This window comes from Aulonocara stuartgranti (genome assembly GCF_965226115.1).
Source record: "Aulonocara stuartgranti genome assembly, chromosome: 5".
NCBI classification, from domain to species: Eukaryota; Metazoa; Chordata; class Actinopteri; order Cichliformes; family Cichlidae; genus Aulonocara; species Aulonocara stuartgranti.
In genome coordinates this window covers 33241152-33267953 of record NC_138943.1, presented here as the reverse complement: position 1 = coordinate 33267953, position 26802 = coordinate 33241152, and the positions used below count along the sequence as shown (strand labels likewise).

Sequence of the window (26802 nt, the reverse complement as noted above, 5' to 3'; positions counted from 1 at the left end):
CCCCTTTGCTGCAATTCAGGGCTGTGTTGCACAAATAGCTCTAGAGATGTAGGAAACAGGCCAATTTCATCTCGTTGATTTGGTGAGGCATGTGTTATCAGGATGGCTCCCTGAGTGACTGTGAAAGCTCATTCAGATCCTTATCACAACTGTCACTGAAACTTAACCACAGCACTATCACCCATATTAAAGCAGACAGGAGGAAGTGGACGGGTAATTGTCTCATACCATAACCTTTTGTAGGGGACACATATTTAATGTGCCAACCTGAACCCCCCCCACACCCCACCCGCACCCACATCCCCTACCTGAGCTCCACTTCATGACGATGAGGTCGAGCTGACTCCTGATATGTTGGTGTTGCTGCTGTGCTGAACTAATGTTGTAATGAAAAAAGTGCAGAAGCAGAGAATGAAAGTGCTTTGGAATCTCTGCTGGACTCACCACTGACCAACTAGCTTAGCCGTCTTCTTGATATTAGATTTAGTTTCATCAACTTTTTTTAGTCCGACAGACGATAATAAGATAATATGTAAAAAAACATTTTGTGTTTATTTGCGACTTCTATTAAATTAGTGTGTATACTCACAAACACTGGATAAAATAGCAAAATTGCAGGTAAAAGTAATTTTATATTTATGAATGTAAAAATTGCATCTTCGGGGAAATGTCTTTATTAAATCATTCAAAATGTTTATCTTTTGAGTTTATTTGTGTTTGTTTATGCATAAAAACATTATTCCCTTTAAATGTTTTCAAACTCAATACACTGATATACTGGACTTATTCATAGAAAATTCTACTTAAAACCATCAAGGTTATAACAGTTAATTAAAAACTGAAAAACTCAAACTAGGTGAGGAAAACATTTTAGTTAAAAAAAGATGAAAACTAACTGGAATACATGTCCTTCAATGAAACAAAAATAAAGCGAGTGTGTCTTTGCTTTCAGTCTTTGTTAGTTTGGTTGAACTTGTCAGTTCCGGTTTGGAAAGGCTGTTTCTGTTCCTGGAGACTGGGACGTCTGCACGGCATGAAGCCTTGTGTCTACATTGTGAACTTACTATAAACATATTACATCTTAATGCAATAAATACTTCATGTTATATAAAAAAGTTATGGTCCTGTCGTTTTGAACCCTATGTTTTAGACTTTGAATTCAGGGTTATTATTAAATTCTCTGTTTGATGATGTTTTCTAGCGTTTGCTGTTTAGAGTTTCTTTACTTCTGTAACTGTCAGTTTCATATTTAGCTTTAGTTTTCCTTTGTCTTGGCTTCTATTTATTATTTCATTTTATATCCAGTTCATCGTCTCATTCAGTGTTTAGTTTTTAGTTGTTGTTACATTGTTGTTACATTCTATCCTGTTTTTTCCCCCAGTGTAGATTTCATACCAGCTGCATCATTCATTTAGTTTAGCCTAGCCTCCCAAATGTCTCGTTGTAATTTTTTGTGAAGCTTCATCTCTGTCTCATGTTACTTCCTGTTTAATGTTGATGGTCATTTCAGTTTTACTTCCTCATTAATTATTATCTAATTTAGTTCAGCTGTGTCTAGTTTCCCAGGTGTCTCCGCTCTGCCACAGTCATATATATAGTTGCTGTCTTCCTTTGTCGTTGTCAAGTTCTCTGTTAAACCTGTGCTGTTTTCTCTGTTTGCTATTCCTAATATGCAACCGTTTAAGATACTTTGACTTCATACAGAGCCTGAATAAAGGTTTGGTTTTTATTCATGAAGTTCTGTATCAAGAGTTTGATTTTGGTTCTTTTTGGCACCTCATGCTAAAAATAAATGAACACTTAAACTAAGCATTTTTTCAAATGATTAAAACAAAATCGAAATATTGGAAATCAACCTTAGAAACAATCTGAAACTAAGTTTCAAACATAAACTTAAAACAATATTAATATTAACACATATTAATATTCATGACCAGTGGTCATTAATGTAAATCAAAGCAAGCCTTTATTTCTAATCATAGGTTATTATAACTGAGTTAAACATTAACATTAAAGCTAGTATAGCATGTAAGTCATGTAAAAAAAGCTTAAAGTGTGCGTTGTGATTAGAAGTGATTCTGCCTACTTAAATGTCGTTTTTTTTATTACATCAAATCATCTATCATTATTGGGAAGATTATATTAAATGTCCTTTATGACATTCTCATATTTTTCAGCATTACTTAAGAATATGGAACATGCTTCTGGGATAGAAGCCTACAATTAGATTACTTGCTGAGAATGACCTTTCATCTGAAGTGGCTTGATAAGGCCAGCCTTAAGCATTAGGTCCACATGTAAAAGGACAGGCTGAAATTAGCAGAGGAGGAGATAATTAACCTTTGAATTTCATTCGTGTTCTTTGAAACAAAGTTTTTTGGGAGGTACCAACAGTAGCCATGTTGGCTTGCTACTATGGGTATGACCTGTACAAATTCTAAAGAGCGCTGCACTAAATCAGCCAAGTGATTCTGGCTTTCCTGTTGTATCAAAGAAACTGCCGTTTTGTTTTGTTTTTATAACAAAGGACCACAGAAATAGAAATCTGTTATCAAACCAAACATTCAAGAAAAACACTAATGGTTTGTCTTTGTAGAACACGAGATGTTTCATGATTATTTCCTATTGCATTTACAATGTGCACTTAGTATGCATATGCATGCAACACTGCAAAATCACAGTTTTGGGGGATGTAGTGTTAAACTGCAATAATTTGTCAGCATTGAAATAAACCCTGCTTTGCTCCAAAGGTTGAGTAATAGACTGAGACCCAGCAGAATGATGAAGCACACAGCACATACTTTAGGAAATGAAGTAAATCAGTGACTACATACTGCCCAATATTGCCTTTAACTAATTTAATTATATGTAATTTTTCCAAAACATTCCATGCATAAATAAACCTTTAATTTTATATATATTTTAGTTACATTTTACTCAAATGACTGTTCTGATGTTTGAGGGTGAAGAATCATTTTTGAGTGTACCCCAACAGTCTATAAATTCTATCACAAAACAGTAAAACCTTTTTGTCGCACTAACCAGTGTTCTTATATGCTGTTAACTGGCATAAGTGTGAGCTCACCATCACTGCGGAGCACAAGTGGAGTGGGCGGGCCCTGGACACGGGTCTTGGTGACGGTGTTGGTCACCACACAAGTGTAGTTGCCAACATCTGAGGGCTCCACTTTAGCAATGTACAGATTCCCTGTCTCCTGGGAGATGAAGCGACGCGTATCCTGCTTCACAAATGTCGGGTACTCATTGAAGATCCAGGAAAATACCAGATCTGTGGATAAGGATATAAAAAAATATATTTAAATGCAGGAAGGGCTCATGAAAAGGGTAAAGGGAACTGAGATTTTTATGGGTGATGTGGCTGCGGTGTGAAATAAGCTTGAGACCACCTCTGGGGAGTGAAAACGGTGACTAAGTTGTATCATGCTAAGGTGAAAATTGATAACAGGATCCGTGAGAGGTTGAAAACAAATGTAATTATCCGGATTCACTTTAATGACCATTTTTCATGTTGATTAGGTCTGAATATGCAAATAGGGATTTGGGAGATGGGGTTTGTGTTGTCATGAATAATTACTGCTCCCTAGGCACCCTACTAGAATTCACAAAGGAGTTTCCAACAAAGATGGCAAAAAAGTAGATAGGGACAATAATAAGCAGAAAATGAAAAGAAATGATAAAAAACAAAAAACAAAATAAAAACCCAAACAAACAAAAAAAGGTAAAAAAAAAAACTCTTTAGTCCAGATAAACCAGGCAACTGCCTTCAAGAAACTTCAGTCCAACTGGAAGGATTGTACCAAGAAGAAATACTCTGAAAGCCAGGAAACTTTGCATTTAGCATTCAACAATTTCTCTAAACATAAGTTTAGGAATTCCAGTTATTATCACTTCCAGGAAGTGTATCCATAAATGACAAATGCCTGTGATTGAACGGTGAGAAACCATTTTGACCAGTTTGTGTTATACTGTGATGATCAAGTTTTCCTTTAGTAAAGGAAGTGCAAGCTAAAAATAGTTAAACTACTACTTTAATCACATTTAGTGTTAGCAGCAGTGCTAACTGCTAAACACATTTCAAGATCAAAATGAATCGATTATAGGCTTTTGTCTCCTTCAAAAAACCCTTAAAGCAACACGCTTCTCTATCTATTTATATATACACACACATTCTCATTTTGCTATCTTAGTGAGGACATCTAATTGGCATAACGTTTTCTCTAGCTGCTTACCCTAACCATTATAACCCTGACATTAAAACCACATTTTGAGCCTCAAAAATTCCTTCAAACTCGTGATGTGCGTCCCCACAAGTACAGTAGAATGCCAATTTCTGGTCCTCACAAGGATGCCTAAACAGGTACACACACACACAGACACATGTACACGCACACACACATACACACACACGCGTGCGCACACACACACACACACTGCATACATGTGGGAGCCAGTCAAGTGCAGCAGTACCTCATGGTAAGAGCTTACACCCGGGTCACAAAATCACAAAGCTAACCAAGAATCAAAACACTGCAATCATCTTAAACCCCAACTCAAACCATATTGATTCAGTCAGCAACATTTCACTTCTCTTTGTTCCAAGCAAACAAAGACTTTGTCAGCACAGACACTGTGTTACAAACACAACTATGATGCAAAAGGTTTTAAATAAGCATGTAGGTGTCAGCTGCTCCCTGCAACGCCATGCTGGAGGTTTTGAAGATAAGTGAGGCACACATTTCCAGGTCATGAGATCCAAGAGTTTGCCAGCAAATAATTGCTTATAACAATACCAAGGATTACTTTGAGTAGTTAGCTTTGAGTCCATTCATATGAGCCAGCCTTAAATTCACAGACATCAAAGCTGCTTGTTTCTACACAACCTTTTGAGCAGCCGCTGAGAAAGGGGTGAAACTGAAGCTCACTGTAATGAGACTTATCTTACCGTTAAAAAGCCAGATCAAGACAAAGGACTTTACTTCAGGCACTTATCTGCTTCATTAGGCCTCTGATTTGACATTATGGGAAGTTTTAAAGAAAGAGAAATATTAGAAAAAGCAATGGTCTAGACAAGTGTTGAGGAGTTATTAAAAATGATAATAATTACTCCTAAAAATAATTAATGGCTGGATGTCACAGTAGATTAAATTAAGTAATTGTGAGACTCCAGCAACCTGGTCAATAATCTAATTTAGTGCGAAACGGTGCTTAAATTGAGACAAATGCTCAGCAGAAAACATGTAAACAACAAGTATTTTAGGAACAAAACCCAGCATATACACTGTGGTCACTCCTACTGGGACCGTAATTCATCCACTGACATCATCTCTACTGCTGGTTTCACAGAGAAACCAGACACGCAATTAGAAATGAACACGGAGTGTTGCTATGGCATCTAAGATGAGCCCGAGCAGTAAACGTACCCCATACGCGAGCAGTTTGTCACAAACAGCGTTTCCCAAAGCCTCTATTTATCTTTCAGCAGCGATTTGAATGAATATAGAATCTAAAATTTCAAATTCAAATTCAAATTCAAATTTTATTTGTCACGTACACAGTCATACACAGTACGATATGTAGTGAAATGCTTGGACAACTGCTCGTGACCTAAAGAAAACAAAAAAAGGAAAAGGCTATGAATAAGATAGGAAATAAATATGAAAAATTAAAAAGGGTAAATTTAACTAGGAAGGAATAAAATATAAATTAAGGTTAAAAATGAAATAACTGTACAACACAAATTAGAATGAAGGGTAAATTTAACTGGGAAGAATAAGATAAACATATAAATTAAAGTTGAAAATAAAATAACTGTACAACAAAATACACAATACACAATATAGAACTATATAAGAATGTATGAAGAAATCTAAATATAAATAAATATATACACAATAACAGCAGTATCAGTGGGTGAGGTGATCACTTTACAACTTTAGTCACTTTATTGATGTCAGCTCATCAAATCTGAATGTTGTGACATAATCTGCTATTGTGGCGTTCTGCAGTCAGCATTACTGACAGCCATGAACTATTCTCCTGCTGCGCTTAATCAAACTCCACCACTTGTTAACGGACTGGCAATTAAGCAAAACACCCTTAGAGGAACCCTTCCCTTCACCTCCTCTAGCTGCTTGGCAATTTATCACAGCAGGTCTGCATACTCCTGCTGGCTGTAAGGAGCAGGTACTGTACCGATCAGTGCCATTTGAGGCTTGGGCTCTGGCCACTGTGTGCACGCAGAGCCGAGCACAGACCGATGACACAGCGGAGATCCGTGGGGACGAGGGACACTTCAAGGCAGGATAAGGCATGTTGTTTGTGTTTGTTTCCTCTCCAGTGCTTTTGGACTATGGCTGCACCTGCTCTCGCTCTATGTTTAAAACCCATATGACTACATGGCACAACATGAGCCGGAAAATACCGCAGAGAGCACAGACATAATGAGATGTCTCACACAGCTGGCCGAACGGTCCTCACACAATCATCCAGGGCATTGATTTTATGGGTTACACAACACTGATATAAAAACAGGACATCTTCAAGACAAATTGTTGAAGAAATCCAGCTGCTCTGCAGAATTGCTATTACTGCCATGCTAAAAATATTCAGACTGCAGCTTTTACACAAGAACTGACTTGTTTTAGATTTCAATTTGAAAAGTGATGTTGAAAACACTATTTCAAAGCTGAATCATTAAGAAAGTTTAATGTTGAAAAGAATTATTTCTACAAGAGCTCAGTTTGGTATGTCAAAGAAAAAAGAAACTAAATTTAACTTCCAAAACATGATCCACGGAGAGGGGATTGCAGAAGTCCCAAAAGAGTTTTTTGTGGTTCCCCTCTGGGTTAAAGATCACTTTGCATGAGTCACCATGAATAAAGCTGCTTCGCTCACACAAAGAGATCCAGGAGCAGCTTCAAAGGACAGGCCTCACTGAATATTCAAAGAGCGAAGAAGACGAGGACGTCAAACATGCCCGTCTCTTTGCACAGATTTGCTATTATGGAAAGACGGAGCACGAAGACAAAGACGGTGGGCAGTAATCACCCAGCAGGTCTATCATTCTTTATGATGAGCTGAAAGAAAACTACTTCATCAAGTTGTGGCATTATGGATGGACAGTTAGACTGCGCTGTGTGAGTATATCAGCAGATATGCTTCAGAGAAGGTGGTTTCATAAAGATAAGCACATAAAATGCATATGCTCTAAAAATTCTGCACCAGAATGCAGCATAAATATATCAACAATACTAAAAGTGCATTTTCTATTCAATTGTGATTAAGAGATTTAATAAAGTAGTAGCTGTGTCATCTACACTGACTGATTCTGCTGGAGGTTTCTTCCTGTTAAAAGGTGTTTTTCCTTCCTACTATCGCCAAGCACGTGCTCATAGGGGGTGCGCGAATTGTTGGGGATTTCTCTGTATTACTGTAGGTCTTTATCTTTCCCATGTACTGCAGGATGCCTTGATGCAACTGTTATTGTGATTTGGTGCCATATAAATTAACTTGAGGGATTTTAGGGAGTCACTGTGGTCCTGTGTCAGTCAAAAGATGTTGAGTGTAATTAAGCAGCCAAGCTCAGTTCTTAGTAGGAACTGTGTGTCAAGCACCATATAGCTTCAGGATCACTGCTTCATTTAGCACTGACAGAGTAACTGAACAGGAACACTGGCCAGATGTCTCTCGTGCCACAGCAGCCTCAGTCATGGTGGCCGGCTGCTAGCTAAACTTACTGCTCAGCTATAAAAACACATTGCACACATAACAGCCAGCGCCACTAACTTAACATCTTGAAGGAGAATCTTTCTGTCACAAATCATAGTCCAGGAGTCCATGACACTTGGAACACTACAATCCTTTTTTCAGCATCTTTATTTTGAGAAATGATACTGCAGATTTAATTTAATTTAATTTGCATTAAATCAACAGCAACTGTTTCTGTAACATGAAATGACTTCATGTGTCATATAAACTCATTTGACTGGGTAAAAACTTTGATGATGACAGCACTTTTTTCATTTGGCCTAAATAAACAAAAAGAAGAAAAACCTTTAAAAAGCATATGGTTAATAGTTTACATAATGTCGTTCTGTATCGAGTGAAACACAAAGCATCTGCAGTACAACAACTATGCAAAGATGTACTTTCACTGCTTGGAAACATACACATATTTGCCCTCTAAGATACGCAGCTACCTTGAAATCTTAGCTTCTTCCTCCTGTTTTGTTTTCCATGTTTTATTCTCAACTTCATTTTTGCGTCTCCTTTTGTAACTTGTAATAAAACTTAGACTTAATTTCACGAGTTTCAGTTTTCCTGCTCTCCTCTGTTCACTGTGTTGTTAAGCCTACACCTCCATGTTCCCTCATTTTGTTACGTCCTGTCTTATTTTGGTAGCTCCTGTTTCTTTTCTCTTGTTCCTCTGTCTTGTCATCTTGTGTCTCATAGTTGGTGTTCTATTGTAGCTCTCCACTACATTATGTATTCCATATGTATGTAGTGGTGAGATAGTCTCTCAATCAGAGAACCAAGGTTACAATGTAACACACATTTGCCATCTTCCTAATCATTATGTTTGCATTTGTTTGTCACACTGTACTGCTGTCTTCCCTCACGTGTCTTCTGGTTTGGTTTGGGTTTTTGAATTTTCTACTTGCCTGAGTAAAGTTTTTTTTCCCAGTTGTTTTAATTATATCTACCAAGGTTAGGTTTTGGTAGCGTGTATGCGCGAGCATGTCATTGAAACATGATAGCTCAAAAACTAGTTTATGAATTCTGTTAAAACTGTGTAGGGATGTAGCGTGGGGTCGTGTTAGTAATCAAACAAAATTTCACTAAAATTTGTCAGGTTTCTAAGCCTTGTAACTTAGAAACTATGATTCCTATATAGTGTGCATTGTCATATACAACATGCAGAAAGTATGGTATAAGGATTTAAAATATCATGTTACATTTGACCTTTGACCTGTGCTTCAAGGTCACGAGCTTGATTTGAAGGTCAAAGTGACAGTAATACTATCTAGAGCCATTTAAACCTGTGATTGTCACTGCCATTGTTTGTAAGTATTTGAGAATTCTAAATAACACCTTATTAATTGTATTATTAATAATATTTATTGACTATATGCACATTACAGTAATTGTAAAATTGTTATGTATATAAAAGGCTATAGCATTTGAATACATAATAATTTGGATACATATACAATGTTCCCAGAAAGGTATAATATCCTTTTAGGCAAACAAAATAAACTTATGATAAAAAAAATAAAATATAGAAAATGCAATACTACTCCTTTAAAAGTAAATACTGCCCAGAGATTGAGTTCAAGTGCTTCTTATTCAACGAGTCTGCGTCTGGGTCTTTATTGCAGCAGCCCTTTAGTTTCCATATACAGTGAAAAAAACACAGCCATCAAAAGACGTATGCATAATGAATTCTGCCACTCACAGCTATGCTTCAAACCAAGTCATTAGAAATGCATTCAATTTTCTATTAAGGCTTTGTCCAGTGAAACTCCAGTGATATGAAAGGCATGTGCACTTGTGCTAACAGCTGATTTGAGGTAGAAAAAGGACATGCAGCAAATGAAAACTGAACAAATTTGCAGAGGAGTAAATAAATTTATAAATAAATTTATAAATAAATGTATAAAAATAAATAAATGCAACGGCTGTTAAATTCAGTGACGTCAGCCAGTCACTAAAAAAAAAGGTAGCCATGTTTTTGGTTTCGTGTAATGTGATTAATTTCTCCACAACACAGGCCCCGGCCTGCTTCTCATCCTCCTGCTGTTGCCCCAAGCCTGCACTGACACTGTCCCTGGGGGTGGGGGTGGAGGCGGGAGTGTTGTGTGCTTATCCGCTAAAAGCAATTCATATTAATTTGAACACAGACGACAATATTTACAACAAGCACGAACGACCAAAGATCTCGCTCTCTTTTTTTTTGCCAGAAAACAAAGCACCCATCTGTCAATAAAGAAAGACTTGAGGAGTTTTACTGTTACATCAGTATGGTTTGGCATCATAATGTATGATCAGCACCAGTAGCCTCATCACTTCATATCAATAATAGATGTAAGGGCACGCTGTGACAACAAGATGCATTTTTAATTGCCCAATTACAAAGCTGTGGGATGTGAGCATACTGCAAAAAAAAGAAGGCAAAAATTTACAACAAAACAGCACACAGTTGTCCTTTTCCAGGATGAATAATTCTCTGATTACAAGCGTCACGCACACGGTATTACATACTGAGTAGGAGGGGTTGCTGGGTATGTGTCAAACTGGGTAAAAAAAAACAAAAAACACACACTGAGCTAGTACAACATGATCTAATTTTTTTCTAAAGTACTTCATGAGCTGATGAGAGGAGGGCGCATGCAGCAAAACAACACGGCTGCACAACCCACACGAGGAAAGCCCCCGAAAACAAACGTACAATTTATTCCTGTTAGAATCTACGCGCTCGGTGATTTAGGAGAGCATCTTCAGCACACAGACAAGCAAAAATAAAAGAAACTCGAGAGACGCCTTCCACTGTTAGACTACTGTCATCCCACGTTGTGTAACTGAGTGCAGTACTCCCATATCTGCTCCAGGCTCCGAGAATCCTCTGATCCACTGTTTCCTTTACAGGACCGGACAGGATGCACATGCTCAGCGCTCTCGAAGCCTCAGGTGGGAGGAAAAACAGGACAAAAGACACACACACACACACAGACACAACTACTCTTGGAATAGACACAAGTGATTTCAGTCTTGAGTGCCCCTTAAAGGTCTCCCCCCATTAGAAAATAGAGGTCAGCAGCATTAAGTCCACGACTAAACACAGTAGTCGTGCAGTACAAAGAGCGCGGTTGGGTCACACTGGCAGCCCATTAATGCGGTCTGGTTTGAAAAAGACAGACAGCCTCTCAGCCCTTCTTGTTTCCTCTGATCCACACTGACAGACCGAAGGGGAACCGGACTGCACATTTGGGAGAAACAAACATCGCAGCGGCGGCTCGGTCTAAAAAGAAGCCGGCGCTGTAACCAGGTTGTGTTAATCCATTCTCCTTCCTTGAACTCTGCAGAAAGCAATTACCATAGATTCCTGCCATGCTCTGACACTGGCCTGTCAGCTGGGGAGCAAACGTGTGGATGCAGTGTGGAGGCAGCACCTCACTCTGCCTTTGTGCTGCAGTCTGGTCTGGCGGGGTGTGTCGTGCCTGATTCTGCACTCAGCCCCCATTTCCCTGTCTTCCTATGGCTGATTGTAAGTGCAGGTAGCATGTTTGATGACAGTGGTCACGTTGGAAGACACGCAGCGGAAAACAATCGCGGCTCCTGCTCAGGTCCTTGTTGTTTGATGTGGTTTTGGAAGCCAGGTCTTCTCGTATTACAGATTCAAGACACTCATAGTTCATATATCACGAGTCCTACAGTCATCACATTTTCCTCAACCTAAATTTAATTATTTTTCATTTAGTTGGAAAAAAATACTATGACTCAAGTTAAGATCCACTAAACCTTTAATAGTTTATTCAATGTGCATCTATTCATTTAACATATAATGAGATTTGCTTGTTGTTGCATCACTTTGTAGCTGACGGCCGGCTGCTATAACATGCTCCGGTTACATAAAGTATCTTGAATGTTCACTCACTGGCCACTTTGTTAGGTACACAGGTTTGACTGCTGGTAAATGCAAATCACATGTTGGCAGAGCAGTCAAGACAACCAGCTGAACTTTGAACCAATGGTCACATTACACAGACAGAAACTGTGGAAACTGAAATCCTACAGCTCTGCACTCATTTCTTTATATTTTGATTCCAAGAAGCCAGAATTTCTGGTTATTCTTTAAAGTGATCTTTAGTTACGAACACAGAAAAACTGTAAACAGATTTTGACCCATCATGCCGTACCATCTGGAAAGTGTCTATTTAGCGACGGCTTCATTTTAAAGCGTGACAATGATCCCAAACAGCCTGCTAATGCACTAAAAGCATACCTGGATAGGAAAACACTCAACAGAACACTTTCAGTCATTGATCGGCATCCCGAGAGCCCAGACCTCAACATTATTGAAGCATTATTGTGTGGGATCATCTTGAGAGAGAACGCAACAAAAAGCACCCAACATCCAAGGAAGAGCTTTGAGTGTCCTTGAAGAAGGATCCTTAAAAAAACACACACATCAAAGCTTGTCTAAGAGAGCTCAGGCTGTGTTGAAGATTAACCTTCCTGCCTTCTTGGGACCTTTTTGTGCCACTGCTATGTGTTAAATGGCTGCCATTTCCACTGTGTTCAGTGGAATATAACCAAACTTGCCACAGGATAGTTTTTACCTGTCAATGTTAATATTCCAGTGTGAATTCCTTAAATCAGCCTAAAATGGCTGAGCAGCAGAAATCCCCACACCCATCACCCTGGGGACCATTTTCTGCCCATTGACTTCCATTATAAACGCTATTTTTCAACCCCAAATTATCATCATATGATTTAATTTTTTCTTCTTTTCTTGGATGTCAATGAAGACTCAGGGCCTTGAAGTTTTAATTTTTAAATTGCAAAAAAAATGCAAAAAAAATAATGGCAGGTCAAAATGTATGTTGGTGCCAATCTTTGGTCCATCTAAAGGTCTACTTATAATGACAATCACATATTACTTCAACTGGTTTTTTGTGGAAATATTTAGTTTCGTTTTTTGGTTTTTGGGGCTTATAACACAGGGCGCTCATGTAATAACACTGGGATTTGAAGGGTTAAAACAACGAAAATATAATTAAAACTTTACATGAATATTTCAGGGAGAAGTAGTTTTACAAGGTTGGCTAATTTAAAGTGGAATAAAATATGGATATATGGTCTTTTTATGGCGTGGCTGAGAATGGTCCCTAGGGTGATGGGTGTGAGTTTTTTTAAAGGATGGCAGGAGGGATAATACCTGTAATACCTGTAGCTTACCTCTTAATTGTAAACAAACACAGTGTGGCCCCAAATTTCCGCTCATCTTGTGTTTACTAAGTAAATGAATTTCCTTCTATACCAAATATGCACTTTCAAACTAATTTGAATGTTTTTGTCTTCTATCATGTTCAGGTTTCCTCACTCCACCCATATCCCATGATCCTCGCAAAATATAAAGAAACAAGAGGTGGCTTGATCATTTACACCTGGACCTTAGCCCTGCTGTCTGCACAGTACTGTATGTGTACTACGGCAACCAAGTGTTGCAGGGAATCACTGGACATTCTGCTGCCACAGACTCTCATTAGCTTCACACCTGATGCTCTCTCTTACAAGCTGAGAACAGAAGAACAGGCGTGCACGCCACATCCTCCATGTTCATGTTTCGTTTCTTTCTTCTCTTCTCTTTGCTTCACTGCCATACATTCTCACTCCCCTTCCTCTTCCACGGGGGGGTTGCCGCACCCGTAAAATGTTTATTTGAGCAGGTTCCTCCATGCTCGCAAATTGCTGCAACGCTGCTGTGCTCAAGATCTATAAATATGTTTTACAATACTCAAACTCAGGACTTACAGCTGTGGACTTTTGCCTGCTTGCTGTTTTGCAACAAGGCAGACTACTCTGCATGTGATAACTTGCAAATTGTAAACGGTTGTAGTCATTTGTCCAAATTTCCTAAAACATCTGAAAATGCCAACAAAGAACGAGAAATGCTCTTTCTGATGTGCACAAGTAGCACAGTGTTTGGAAGGATTTTACATAGGGGTCAAATTCCCATCAACGCCGGCTGTGTATACATTGCATGACACAAACTGATAATTAGATGGATTCTATGTATGTGTTGCTCTAATGTGTTGGATATGCATTTCCTTTTCCCTCTGTTTTGCTTTTCTCACCTACTGTTGACTAAATAAAGGACGATTACAAGTGTAGTGATTAAACAGCATGTGCACATGTGCAGAAAACATGTGACCCCTGTCTTTTTTCCATGTAATTTTTATTGGGCATCATAACATGTGACCTACCTGCTTTACTTTCTATTCTCAGACACTCACAGTGGAGTTTGTCATCCTGGCATTAATATTTCTCTCTAATCTGTGAAATGTCACATTGCTCGTAAATTGTGAGACACTTCACGATCCCTGCAGTGCCCTGTTTGTGATGTAACATGAATATAAGAACAGGAATAAATTAAGCAAACACAATGATGTGAGGAAACATTGAAATCTTGCATGAATATAATTAAAATCTACACAGTGTGATACAGTCTAAACTGAATGTCTTTTCTAATTACATCACCTTGAACATGTAAACCGCGCAAAGTGCAGCAGCGGCAAGCTGGAGCAAAGATCATCGATGAGTCTAAGAACAACATCACCAGCAGTTTAACCTTTGATACCCAGCCCCACCTGTAACTGACTTTGAAATGCACGAAAACAAAAGGAGACGTGTGCCTCTGAGAAATCTGTTTTGACTATAATCTCTGTTCCCTGAAGGAGATGAACAAGATTGCAATATCCACGCAACATCTACCCGATGCTGCGTTAGCACAGGCGTCAGCTTGCATCATTCTTTCAACAGGTAAAAAGAGATCACAGCGGGACGTACGGGACACAATAAATCCCCAGTAGTCCTGCACTCGTGAGACACTCTCTGTTGCCACAGATGAAGCCGGCCCTTTACCGTGAGGAAAATAATGTGTAAAAAATATTTGCCCAAGAGCCACAGCAAACCTCCCCCTGAGTGTCCACCACTGACGCAGCTTTGCATTCTTTTAGCATTGTGTCACGATGTAAAGTCTCAAAAAAATCAGAATTGATGCAACAAATATACTTGTTCCATTCATTCTTCTTTTATGCAAAGATATAATGCCTACATTTCCTGCAATACAACTCAACCCCTGACAGGTCAGTTTAAGATGCAGGTTTGTTATACTGAAAGTTGCCAAAGCAGCAAGCCTCAAAGTGTGGGCTGCGGAGGTCTGGTTTGCTCTCGCTGTTCTTTCATTTTCAGTCTTGTCTTCTTCTTCTGGGTTGGCCAGCATCATTTGAGGCATTATTTCAGGCTTTGCGAGGCTCCCTCTGGAGTCACAAAATGCTTCGCAAATGCAGTACGACTCCCCCACATCGGTCAGCAGGCAAACTTTACAGAGCTGAAGTCTGTATTGTAGTTTTGTTTCCACTTTGATGCTGTTACTAAAGGGCCGTTTCTGTACTATTTGTCATGCCAGTGAACCACTGAGAAAATATTTTTTCATTTCTCGAATGTGAATCGTCGGGTAAGTTTCTCTGATTTATATCACTGTGAATCAAAAATCTTTATTAATGTATGGTTTGGTAAAAGTTGATAATCACACTTTGAAATGCATTCAAGAAAATAATGAATTAGTCTTATCTTTGAACTAAAGATGGTAACCAGGTCTTCTATAACTTGAACTCTTTCAACACATGAGAGGATTTTCTAGGGTATGACTTAACTGAGTGTGCACAGATCTGTGCACAATCCCACTAAGTGAGCTGAATTCTATGCAGCACCAGAAGCAGTTACAACTGCTTCTGGTGCTCTGAATTCAACTTACAACTGCTGTCCAATGCTCTGCTAGGCAAGCTAGGTGTGTGGACGGAGCTGTCATGTTTTCGACAATTGTTATTTTCCCCTTGCACAGCAGGTGACAGCGCATTTCTTCTGGGATGAAATCCCCACAGGCACTGAGGGATTTGTGTTTATGTGGCAGCACAGTGGAGCCCAAGGACATGCCATGTGACTGCAGCCTGGCAGAGGGGACGCAGTCGCTTACACGCCATTAAAAAAAACCCACAAAGAAAAGGAAAAAGGAAATGGTCTTTATACATGGAATGACATGAACGTATATTTGTGTGAGGCCGTGAATTACCCTCTTTTTAATGCTTTTATACCGCACACACAGGCGTGCGTGCACTCCAAACACAACCATAACAACAACTAGTGTAAACTTTAAGAAGCTTAAAGGAGATTGAGGAAACATGTCACTCACACATGTCTTTTGGGAAATGTGTGCGTTCTCTGTTCAGACTCCTCTGTGACCTTTTCATACGTGATTTGAAACTCCAATCAACTCCCGAGTGTCACTCTCAGAAAAATATCCCATTTCATGCCACTGTCATGTTGTTGGTTGCTTGTCTACAAAGTTTCTTCTTCGGCATGAGGTAACTGCTAGATTATATCAAAACCAGAAGGGTTTGCAGAAGAGGCTCTGTTGGCTCAGCCATGGACGGTGTGACAGTGACATGCGATATTATTTCAGAGAGCTGAAGTTTCCAGACAGATGAAGCGGGAGAAATATGATTGAATACGGGATTGTGAAAGGAGATTACTCATGGAGATTGAAATGTGTCAGCTGCTAATCAGATTAAGAGCAGAATAATCCCTGATGGGAAAAAAAGAGAAACTACTAAGTATGAGTCAACAAATACCACGAAATAAACATGTCGCTCCTCATGCTGCATGAAGAGATTAAAACTTCATATAGCCTTTATCAAAGTGCACCTTCAGAAGGAATTTAAATATCTTATTTTTGACAAGCAGAAGGATAGTTGAGCTGCTATTTGAATACTGTTGCCAGGCGACTGATCAATATACCAACAGAAAACCTAAAACAGGTTGACAACTTCAGGCAGCTATCATTGGACATGCTATGTTAATTTCACGTGACGTACTTTAATCTTATTTAAGTTTATAAATCTTTATGTTTTTCTTGGCTGAGCAGTTTAATATCTGTGATGTTTTAATGTCAGTAATAATAATATTTTCTGTATAATAGGTTAAAAGAAAGTAGAATAGTATGGTCAGAAAAAAACTAAATGCTCACTCAATCATAATTTGATCATAAATGAAAAATAAACTTCAGTATTTTCATATATTTCCAGCTCTCCTCACCTGAATGACCAGACAATAACTCCTTACAGGTGTGTCCAAATGCATGGCTGCATCCTCCTGAGGACCCGGCCTTTGCGGTCTAAGTGGGCCGGGTCCTCCGAAGGCCAGATGTACGGGGAGTTCGCTGTCATCGCCCCGGCTAGCTATCGAGCTGGTGGGTAACAGACGTCTCCGAAAACGTCGAAGCACTTTTCCAGACATGCGATGTCTTGATAAACCGAGCAGATATTTGACGTTTACACAGCTACATTCTCGCCTGAAAATATCTTAAAAGTTTATTTTTTGACCCAGAAAGAACAATAAAAGTAATATTAAAACTTAGTAGCGGCCGCCATTGTTGGAAATTGGAATTGGCTGTGCCGCGCTATGAATTCTGGGATATGGTAGGCCACGAAGGACACACCCGACCCATCCTTCAAATTCGGGGAAAAGGAGGACGCATTTGTCGGCTGCATTTGTCGGAGTCTATGAATTTGGACAGCCTTCGTTGCGTCGTTGTGACGTAATCAGTCTACAAATGCGGCCTCAGGAGGATGCAGCCCATGAATCTGGACACCGCCTACATCACGACTAGCATAAACTAGGATAACACAATAAGGGAAGACAAAATCACCACATGATAATATGCACAACTGTATCATCACCTGAGCAAGGTTGCAGAATAGTTACACCCTTATCTAATAGATTTTAGTAAGTCCTAATATTACCTTGTCATCTGTATTATAGTTAGTGACGCAATCCCTGTTTATCTGTCATTACGGTGTCATTAATCATAGTTTGTATTGTCACCAGTAATCAATCTAGGCAGCTGCTGTGCATGCTGCTTATGATATTTGCTTCCATAATATGCAGGTTACACGTCATGCTTATCACAAACACACATGTTGCTGTTATCACCACACAGTTATGTGTCTGTTTACTGTAGATATAGCACAAAGAGATGTGCTGACCAACCCCCCCCCCCCCCCCCCTAAAGATACACATGCACACATCCGATCTAATCCTGGTTTACATACAGCAGATATGTGCTTCCCTTCCAGCACATTCCCTTAATTTTCTGTTCCTTTGAAATCATTCTCTCTATCACCATCCCCATCTACTTCTTGTGTCCGAACGCATCTTTCTGCATGGGTGACTCCATGCTGCTTACAGCGGGCAGGACAGCTGTCTGCCACACATAATGTGCCCTCTGAGAACCCCCTCTGGCAGGTGGAAACCCACCAGAGCCTTGGGCTTACACAGAGGGTCCTAACTCCATGGGAAGATCTGCAAACATATGGCACTGAATAGGGATGTGCAGAGGTTTTCCTTGCAAGTACTACCCACATGCAGAATTTGATTAAAATGCAATGAGGTCCTTGTCAGGGAAGGAAGGTGGCTTAGGTGGCTCGACAGTCATTATTGTCCTGTTATTGACTGTCACTCTACCGATGCCACATTGTGATTCATCCTCTCTGTGCCAAAGGAGCATTATAAAACTTGACTGCACACGACTGAAAATGATTCCCCCCCCCCCCCAGTCTACCAGTGCACCACAACAAGCAGAGAATGTGTGTCATTATCAACTTTTCATATAACTCTTCGGGGTTTGGGACAGGGTTAGCTCGTTGCTGAAAGCAACTGGATGAAACTGTCTAATATTCTTTCTATTCAGAAGGATTGCTTTCAAACAAACCTTGAAATGCTGTCAAGCTTACAAGATGTCAGCCTGGGCCCTGTGCTTCGTACGTCGCTTACTACATCCAAGATCAAATGAAACATCCAAGACCAAACCATCGCGCTAACCGTGAGCGCGCTAATCCGGTTCCCCGAACACACCTGCTGTTGACGATTAGTACAGCTGGACGCAGTAATGTGAGATCACTGGGCGTAAAAGGGGCTACGCATCGATAGTAGAAACATTGATCGGCAACCCTCTGATTGGTCGGCGAAAATGTCGACGGAGCGCGCTCGGCTCGGTATTTTTCGGCAGCAGAGCAAGAACTCTTGAGTGAGGGATTTCAGGAGTTTCAGAGTTTAATCAGAACGCAAGGGAACACTGCAAAGGCTGCAAAAGCAAGGAGCGAGGGCTGGCAGGAAGTTGCTGACAAATTAAACTCGTAAGTAATTTAATAATAACAATAATAATGGAGTGGATTGATATAGCGCTTTTCAAGGCACCCAAAGCGCTTTACAATGCCACTATTCAGTCACTCTCACATTCACACACTGGTGGAGGCAGCTACGGTTGTAGCCACAGCTGCCCTGGGGCAGACTGACAGAAGCCAGGCTGCCATATCGCGCCATTGGCCCCTCTGGCCAACACCAGTAGGCGGTAGGGTAAATTTATTATATTACACTATATTATCCAATATTATATTACATTATATTATAATATGTTATATTTTATCCTCTTTCACATTAGAGCCACGACAGGACCCACTAGAACATGGGAACAGGTAAAAGTGAAATATAAGAATATTCTACAGAATGGTAATATTTATCACTTATATTGCTTTTAGTCTCTTGGAAAGAGACCCTGGAATAATCTGTTTGTTTATAACAGCAACCAAGAAAAGGGCAGAGCAACAAAAGACAGGTGGTGGTCCTGCACCCCCTCGTCAACAAGTTGGTTAAGTAAATAATACCCTCACGGGAAAATCGATATCTCTCTATGAGCACACTGTCGCGCTGAGCTAAAGGATCCTGTCTATCCCGCAATATACGCTGAATTCTGAGGACTCTCCTTATCAATCTTGCACCTTCCGCAATGGGTTGCTCGCGTATACGGACAGGACATGGCTGCGACAGACTTCCCAAATCCACCTTCGCTTTTATAGCCGTGGTCTCTCATCTTGATTACACGAAGTAATTTACAATTGCTACTCTGAAATATGAATTAAATCTGTAATAATCACATACATGTAATAGAATGTTAATAGTACATTTCCCTTTTTTAGGAAATGACCTGTGTGAAATCAATAAATGGATCAGGTGCTGCATTATCTTTAGTTACATTGATGTTATTTATTTATGGTGAAACAGTGGTGGAATATCGCTGTTGCTTTCGTATGAATGACGCGGGCATACCTGCGTGGCCGCGATCTAATCCTGTTTACATAAAGTGAACCTGCTCCCCAGCAGGTTTACGCTTACGGCTCTGTTGCTATGACAGCAAGTCCCGGATGGGCTTCGGGGAACCGAACGATCCAGGATCACGCGAAATCGTCAACAATCTCATCCAGCTAACTTACTTAGCGCGGTACAAAGAACAGGCCCCTGGTGTCGCATTCAGAAACAAACACAACACAGATTTCAAACATGTATTTTGACCAATTGAAAACTGCCAGGTTAGCGGCCTCTCTTACACCCTCAGAAAAGAGAAAAATACTGTTTCCTGAATATAAACCTGTGTTCTGTTGTTATCATTCTGAGTCTCCTTTCAGGCTGCCTGCAGATTGAAAAAAATGTCTTCACATCCTGGATGCATGGCCTTTTCCTCATTAGTCATCTTGTTTCTGTGAATTTATGAGAAAACACACACCATTGCGTATCTTTTGACACGCCAAACAGATTTGCAATAAAACAAGGACACAACTGAGATTGATGACTGAGCTGCTTCCTGAATTCATGTCTCTAGTAGAGCATGTAAAAGCTTTTCAACCGAGGCTCTGCAGCTTTTTACTGTTGTCCAGCATAGTGTTTCTAATCACACGAGCAGTGATATTCATCAAAACATTCCCTCGCCTGAACTGGAGGATTGTATTTAGGTAGCATGGTTTGTTTAATGAGTTCTGAATACTTGCTATGTCTTAACAGCTTGGCAACATTTCACACATCTTTTGAAATTAATTGTTTATTTAATTATACTTATTATGCTCTGTGTACCCTCAGAGAACCCATTTTTGTTAGTGACACCTTTGTAAATGAAGCAAACTTAAGCTAACGTTAGCTCTCTGTTGAAGCTCAGAGCCGACTACAGACACTCAGATTTCAATTCTTATTCATAAAGATGACAAGCCACAGGCTTTTAGTTGTTGTTTGTCTCATTTTTTCAAGTTAAATGATATGGAAACAAGCTGCCTTCACCTATGGGAGTACCACCCATGCCATGAAGCTCCCAGCACACAGATTTTGTGCTGATGTTAATGCCAGAAGAGGTCTGGAACTCTTTAACTTTATGTGATCTGTTACTTGGTGGCTGAGTTGTTGGGATTTCGATTTTGCAATAACACTTAAAATACTCTAGAAGGGAAGAAAATTCACACACTCACTTGTTACAACAGTGGCATCGTCTTACAGTACCACACTCAGATTCAGTCTGTTCTTTAGAACAGCGGCCTCCAACCCCGGTACCGGTCCGTGAGTTGTTTGGTACCGGGCCGCGAGAGTTGAGGCTCAGGTCTGAAATTTATGGTTTTCAGGGTTTTTAATCGTTACTTTTTTAAATCATTTTTATCGTTAACTCGGTTTCCCTGGGTCTTTTCCCGTGTGTTATGAATAAATCTTCGTTTTTTTGGTACCAGTACTGGTTTTGTTGTATTTATCAGCGACACCTTAAAGGCAAAAAAGGTTGGGGACCGCTGCTTTTGAACAACCCCTTCTTTCACAAATGTTTGCAAAGTCAGACTGCATGGCTGGCTCCTTGATTTTACACACCTGTGACACTGCATGTGAAAACACCTGAATTAAAAAATAAAGACATTTGTCCAAATAGTTCATGTCTCCATTCGCTATTGTGAATAAAGTTGCATACTGTATGTTTAAACCAGCTAAAAGTGGAAAAAATGGCAAAACTATTTCATGTAGAATTTGTGAAATACACAAATGTGTGCATATCTGTGTGTGTGAAAAGTATAGGGCCCCTGTGATTTGTCTTCTCCGTCCCCTGGCTTGGTTACTAGTGAAAAAACAAAAAACGCCTCAAAACCAGTCTTAAATTCATAGTTTCACTGTTCCAGAAGCTTTGTGGAAAAGTAAAGCAACTTGCAGTTTTAAGGAATAAACAAAGTGCCTGGTATTTATTGGGTCCTATTTTCAGAAGTGTATTAATACACATCATGCGCTCTGCTGTGGAAATAAATCATCAGGCTGGTGTATGTGGTTTGTGACTCAGTAAACTAACAGATAGCGAGAAACGAATAAGCAATAGAAACAAAGTTCACAGATCTTAGGATGAATAAATTGTTAGCTTTAGATTCTGATGACAAGAGCAGAGACAAAAGAACACCACCAGGAGCTAAAGCGTATTTGTACGCTCCTTTTTATAATGGTGTAAAAATAACTGGAACTACTAAAGTGAAACAAAGAAAGGGAAACAGGGCAAGAAACAAACAAACAAATAAATAATAAAATTGTCAAATTACAAACAAGCAAGCAAAGCATTACAATCACACAAGCATTAAGCAAAGCACAGATTTAGTCATTTCTCAGGGTGAGCGCTCACTAATTTTAATTCAGTATGTTTTATGCCACTCACTTCCTTTCAGGCAAATTAAATTTGAATTCATTCAGAGGATACATTTTGCTGCCTAACTGCAAGGCTTTATGTCAAAGGATGCCCTATCGTGCATGTTCACTCTGACCCTAGCATGACGCCGAAGCGCCAGAGTAGCAGCGGTGCGCCCTGTCACCCGCCGTGCAGCGTGCCGTTTCAGATGCAACAAAGCAGCGTATCGGGTCAACAAAGAAAAGCACTACTGGCAAAACACTTAGCTCTTTGCCTGCTGATTGATTGCTTTTCATTGTTGCCAGTTTGAATATGCTGTTCCTCTGATGGGCAGCTTGGCAGAACATGTAATCGTGTGTGTGTGTTTGGAGCCAATAGCCTGGCCAGGATTTGTGGGGAAGCCTGTTGAATCCCGATTTAGTGTCTGCTGTCTGATATTTTTGTCTGAGTGAGGGATTTGAAAAATGCCTTGAAAATAATTTTGTGAGCTAACACTCAGTACGGACTGGCAGGTGAAGATAATCGCAGTGAATTTCTCATTAAAGGTCATGCAAACCAACACGCTCGTGCAGGTTTCAAACGTGCGAGGGCTCTGGGGCAAGATGAGAGGGTATAAACCGAAGACGTTTTGTCCTCGTAAATGTTTAATGTTAGAAGAACCACAGCAACAACAAATGATTAAGGCTGTTTATCCAACTGAATGACAGAGCGGCGGTAGCTTCTATTACAACAGAGAGATGTAATTTACTAAAATGGACTTCTAACTGACACCTTGTATTGGCTCTGTTTATTAGTGAGGAGACAAGTGTCTTGAGGGGGCTTTTCATGTGCCTGTTGGTCTTAAAAAACACAACCTAATTGGATTACTTCAGCACAAATCGGCAGATATGAAGAGAATCAGCGAAGCAACTATTCACAGTATAGAGAACAATCAAACGCGGGCATGTCAGCTCGGCTATTTGAAAGTAAATCTAAAATTCCAAATTACTCCACAGCTTGCCAAGCTTTCACCGGTTAAAACCCCAAAAGGATACAAGCTGCAAACAATTACAATCAATTCAATGCGAGCAGCATTTTTACTAAGCAGACCAGTGTATGAATCAGTGATATTTGTTAGGTAGCTGTCAGCTGGGAGAATGTAATCCAAGCAGCTGTTGCATTTAGCACTTCCAATAAGTGAATTGAAGAAGCTGCACAAGGACACATCTGCTGCAATTAGACGAATGGAATGAAGAGCTTGGCTTAAAACTTGATTTTTAACTGAGGAGTTTACCTCAATTATCTTTTGGTGTTTTAATAAAATTGTCCAAATACAAATTATATAAATAACCGAGGCTTATTATTATTATTATTATTATTATTATTATTGTTGTTGTTGTTGTTGTTGTTGTAGCCGCAGTCAGAAATTTCTCAAACTCAGATTTAGTTTCAATTTTGAATGGCCTCATAAAAATACAGTGAAGTTGACCTTTAACTTTTGGACATATATTTTTAAAAAAAGTTAGTTTTTGTGAAATATTTCCACATTTTGTAGTTGAATTGCTTGCATCAGCCAAATTCTAAGAAATTCCTTCAAGGATAAGGTATCACATTCCCGAGTTATCTAGGCTGATGGCCAATAATGTGATTGTAATCAGTTCCTCTGGTCACAGCCTGCTCTGTGATGAAAAAGGACAGCTTTTCAAATGTCTGAATAGTGCATGTAATTCAAGACACTCTTCTCTCAGTTTGAACTAACCATATGAATGATCTTGTCACTGCTTGAGCAAGATCAGTACATCTAAACGAACCCACCTGAATTCAGAAGGCAGCCTAAGCTTACCTACTGCACGGTCTGGCACGGTCTTCTCATCTGGCTTTCAGCAAGAAAGCAAAATCATTTGTATGCTACCTTCTCACACCGTATAAAATTCAGAGTATCGTTGCCTTGAGCTTGAGAGCAAACGTTGCTGAATAAATAGAGCTGCACAATAGTTTATTTTAACTGCCATGGAAATGAAGTCAAAAAATAACCCTCTCATCAAAGCGCATTCAGCTTTAGGCTCCTAACAGAGAGGCTGTCCCACTCCCCATGACCCAGCCGAGAGTGATCACACCTACACGAGGCACGAATCGCTTGGAAATTTTTCCATCCCCACAGCGTCAGGTTTAAGGTGTTGATTACCTAGCGAAAGCCGCTGTTAAACAGGTACATCTCAAAGAGCTCCGTCTGAAAGCGCTTCAGTCATCGTTACTTTGCACAGTGAGATAACTTCCAATTTTCAGTGTGAAACAGACACATGCTCGCTAGTCAACTGAAAGAAAAAGAAAAAGCAAGAGAACTTATTATTTTTACCTCCAGAATGAGGAGGAGGGCCGCAGAGCAGAACCACTCCTTGACCTTCACGCACTGAAACAGAGCTTCTTCTCTGAGTCTTGAAGTTTTCCAAGTCTGCAAAATAGAAAAAACAAAACAAGAAAACAGCAGTAAGTAAAATATTCCACAAGCTGGAGGCTGTTACATTTTATTAGCATACACATGAAGGTGCTGTCATGAACAAATTACTGTTTTTCTTACTTCTTTTCAAGGTCACATTGTGCGCAACCTAAAGCAGCAGGTGGGGAAAACGCTCACAACAGGTTGCCTGTTTATTACAGAGCTCGCAGACATAAACACAGCACACACTCACATAGCGCCAGAAAGTTCATGGCCTATATTTCTTCAGACTGTGGGAAGGAACTGATGCTTCATCCTGTCAAATACAGTACTTGTAAACTCTGAGGGCCAGAGTTCAAACTCACAGCGTGTCAGACGCTGTTGCAAAAAACCTGAAGCCCCGTGCCAAGCAAATGATATACAAAAACATGACGTACGGAACATTTTGAGTAAGTCAGAAAAAACCTTTAAAGACTGCCTGAACCTTCAGCAGCAACAAACTGAACATTTTTGGCAGTAAACAGCCTTTGGCTTTGCCTCAAGCCAAATCATCCCCCCCCCACGTGCGCCTGTGCTGCCGATATCCAAATTCACAGAGATGGTGCCACAAGTACGGGGGTTTTGGTGGAGGAAGACAGCAATGAGTGATTTAAAAGACGCACGGGTAGTGTAAATCAGTACAGGACAGATAAGTTGTACCTGACTATTATACATCATACAATGTCGTCATAGGAAGTGTAAATGCTTTGATATGACTAAAAGGACAAATGAATTAAATTTCTCACTTATTATTGTTAAAAACCTGACAAACTCCCTCTGTGATTAATTAGAAATAAGAATTAAAAAGTAGAATCTGGATGAAAAACTGTGATGAATTTTAGAAGAAAAACCCTTCGGGGACTGAGCATTAGCATTACTTTCCAACGCCTCCCCTTCAACTGGGTAAAAGCATTGTCTTGTGAGTACAGCGGACAAAGTTTGCAGCACTATGAACACGTTTTGGATGCAAACTCAAAAATCTTAGGACTGTTTTTTCAAGGCACCCAAAGTGCTTTACAATGCCACTATTCATTCACTCTCACATTCACACACTGGTGGAGGCAAGCTACGGTTGTAGCCACAGCTGCCCTGGGGCAGACTGACAGAAGCGAGGCTGCCATGTCGCACCATCGGCCCCTCTGGCCATCACCAGTAGGCGGTAGGGTAAAGTGTCTTGCCCAAGGACACAACGACCAGGACAGAGAGCCCGGGAATCGAACCGGCGACCTTCCGGTTACAGATACGCTTCCCAACCCCCTGAGCCACGGTCGCCCCATGAACATAAATATATGTTTGCTTTAAAGAAGAGAAGAGATTGTGCCTTTGTTCAAAGGAAGGGAGCTGCATTCAGTTATTTGGCTGCTTTTGTGAGTGTGTGTGTGGATGGGGGTGATGGTGGGTAAGGGGGGTGAGGGCCACCTTATGTCACTTCTTTTGACACACCCCTGTTAATCACACAAAGATAGGTCGATGGAAGGAAGCACTCACTCGTGTGTGTGTGTGTGTGTGTGTGTGTGTGTGTGTGTCTGTTGCTTAATTTCTTTTTGCTGGATTTATTGCTTTTGCATACTTGAGGGGACACACTTAAGATAAGGTGGAAATGAAAAGAATGAGGCCTATTATTGCTCCCTGTAACCTGCACTGGTAATTGTATGTTGCGAATAATGAATGTAAGTTAAGCTTGAGCTGAATACATGATGAAAAAAAAAAACTATAACTAAGCACTGAAATCAATAAAGACACACACCCACACTAATATGAGCCAGACAGCAATCTGAAGCCTCGCTGCTAAGCAGAGATGGTTGCCGTGGCAGGTCACACATGAGGGATTTTAATAGCTCTGGTGGTAATCAGGTTACCTTTCATTCATCAAACCTACCACCACCGAACCACACAAAGCTATTCCTAGTAGGGCTTTGACACCACAAGTACTGTTAAACTGAAATATTTTCCTTTGACAGCTGATGGAAACAATAGCAGGTCAGAACCACATCTGACATTTGCTGATGATTTATGCAGAGCA

The 26802-nt window shown here is 40.1% G+C and overlaps 1 protein-coding gene across 3 annotated transcripts in view; it reads right to left on the bottom strand.

Moving 5' to 3' along the window:
* Positions 1-26802, bottom strand: part of cntn4 (contactin 4) — a 204359-nt gene that overhangs the window by 90480 nt on the left and 87077 nt on the right. For all 3 annotated transcript variants that reach the window (XM_082532729.1, XM_082532731.1, XM_082532730.1), the window contains exons 5-6: positions 24660-24755; positions 3086-3289 (exon numbers count right to left, since the gene is read on the bottom strand). In XM_082532729.1, coding sequence (XP_082388855.1) covers positions 3086-3289; positions 24660-24755 — 300 coding nt within the window. The remainder of the gene's footprint in view (positions 1-3085; positions 3290-24659; positions 24756-26802) is intronic.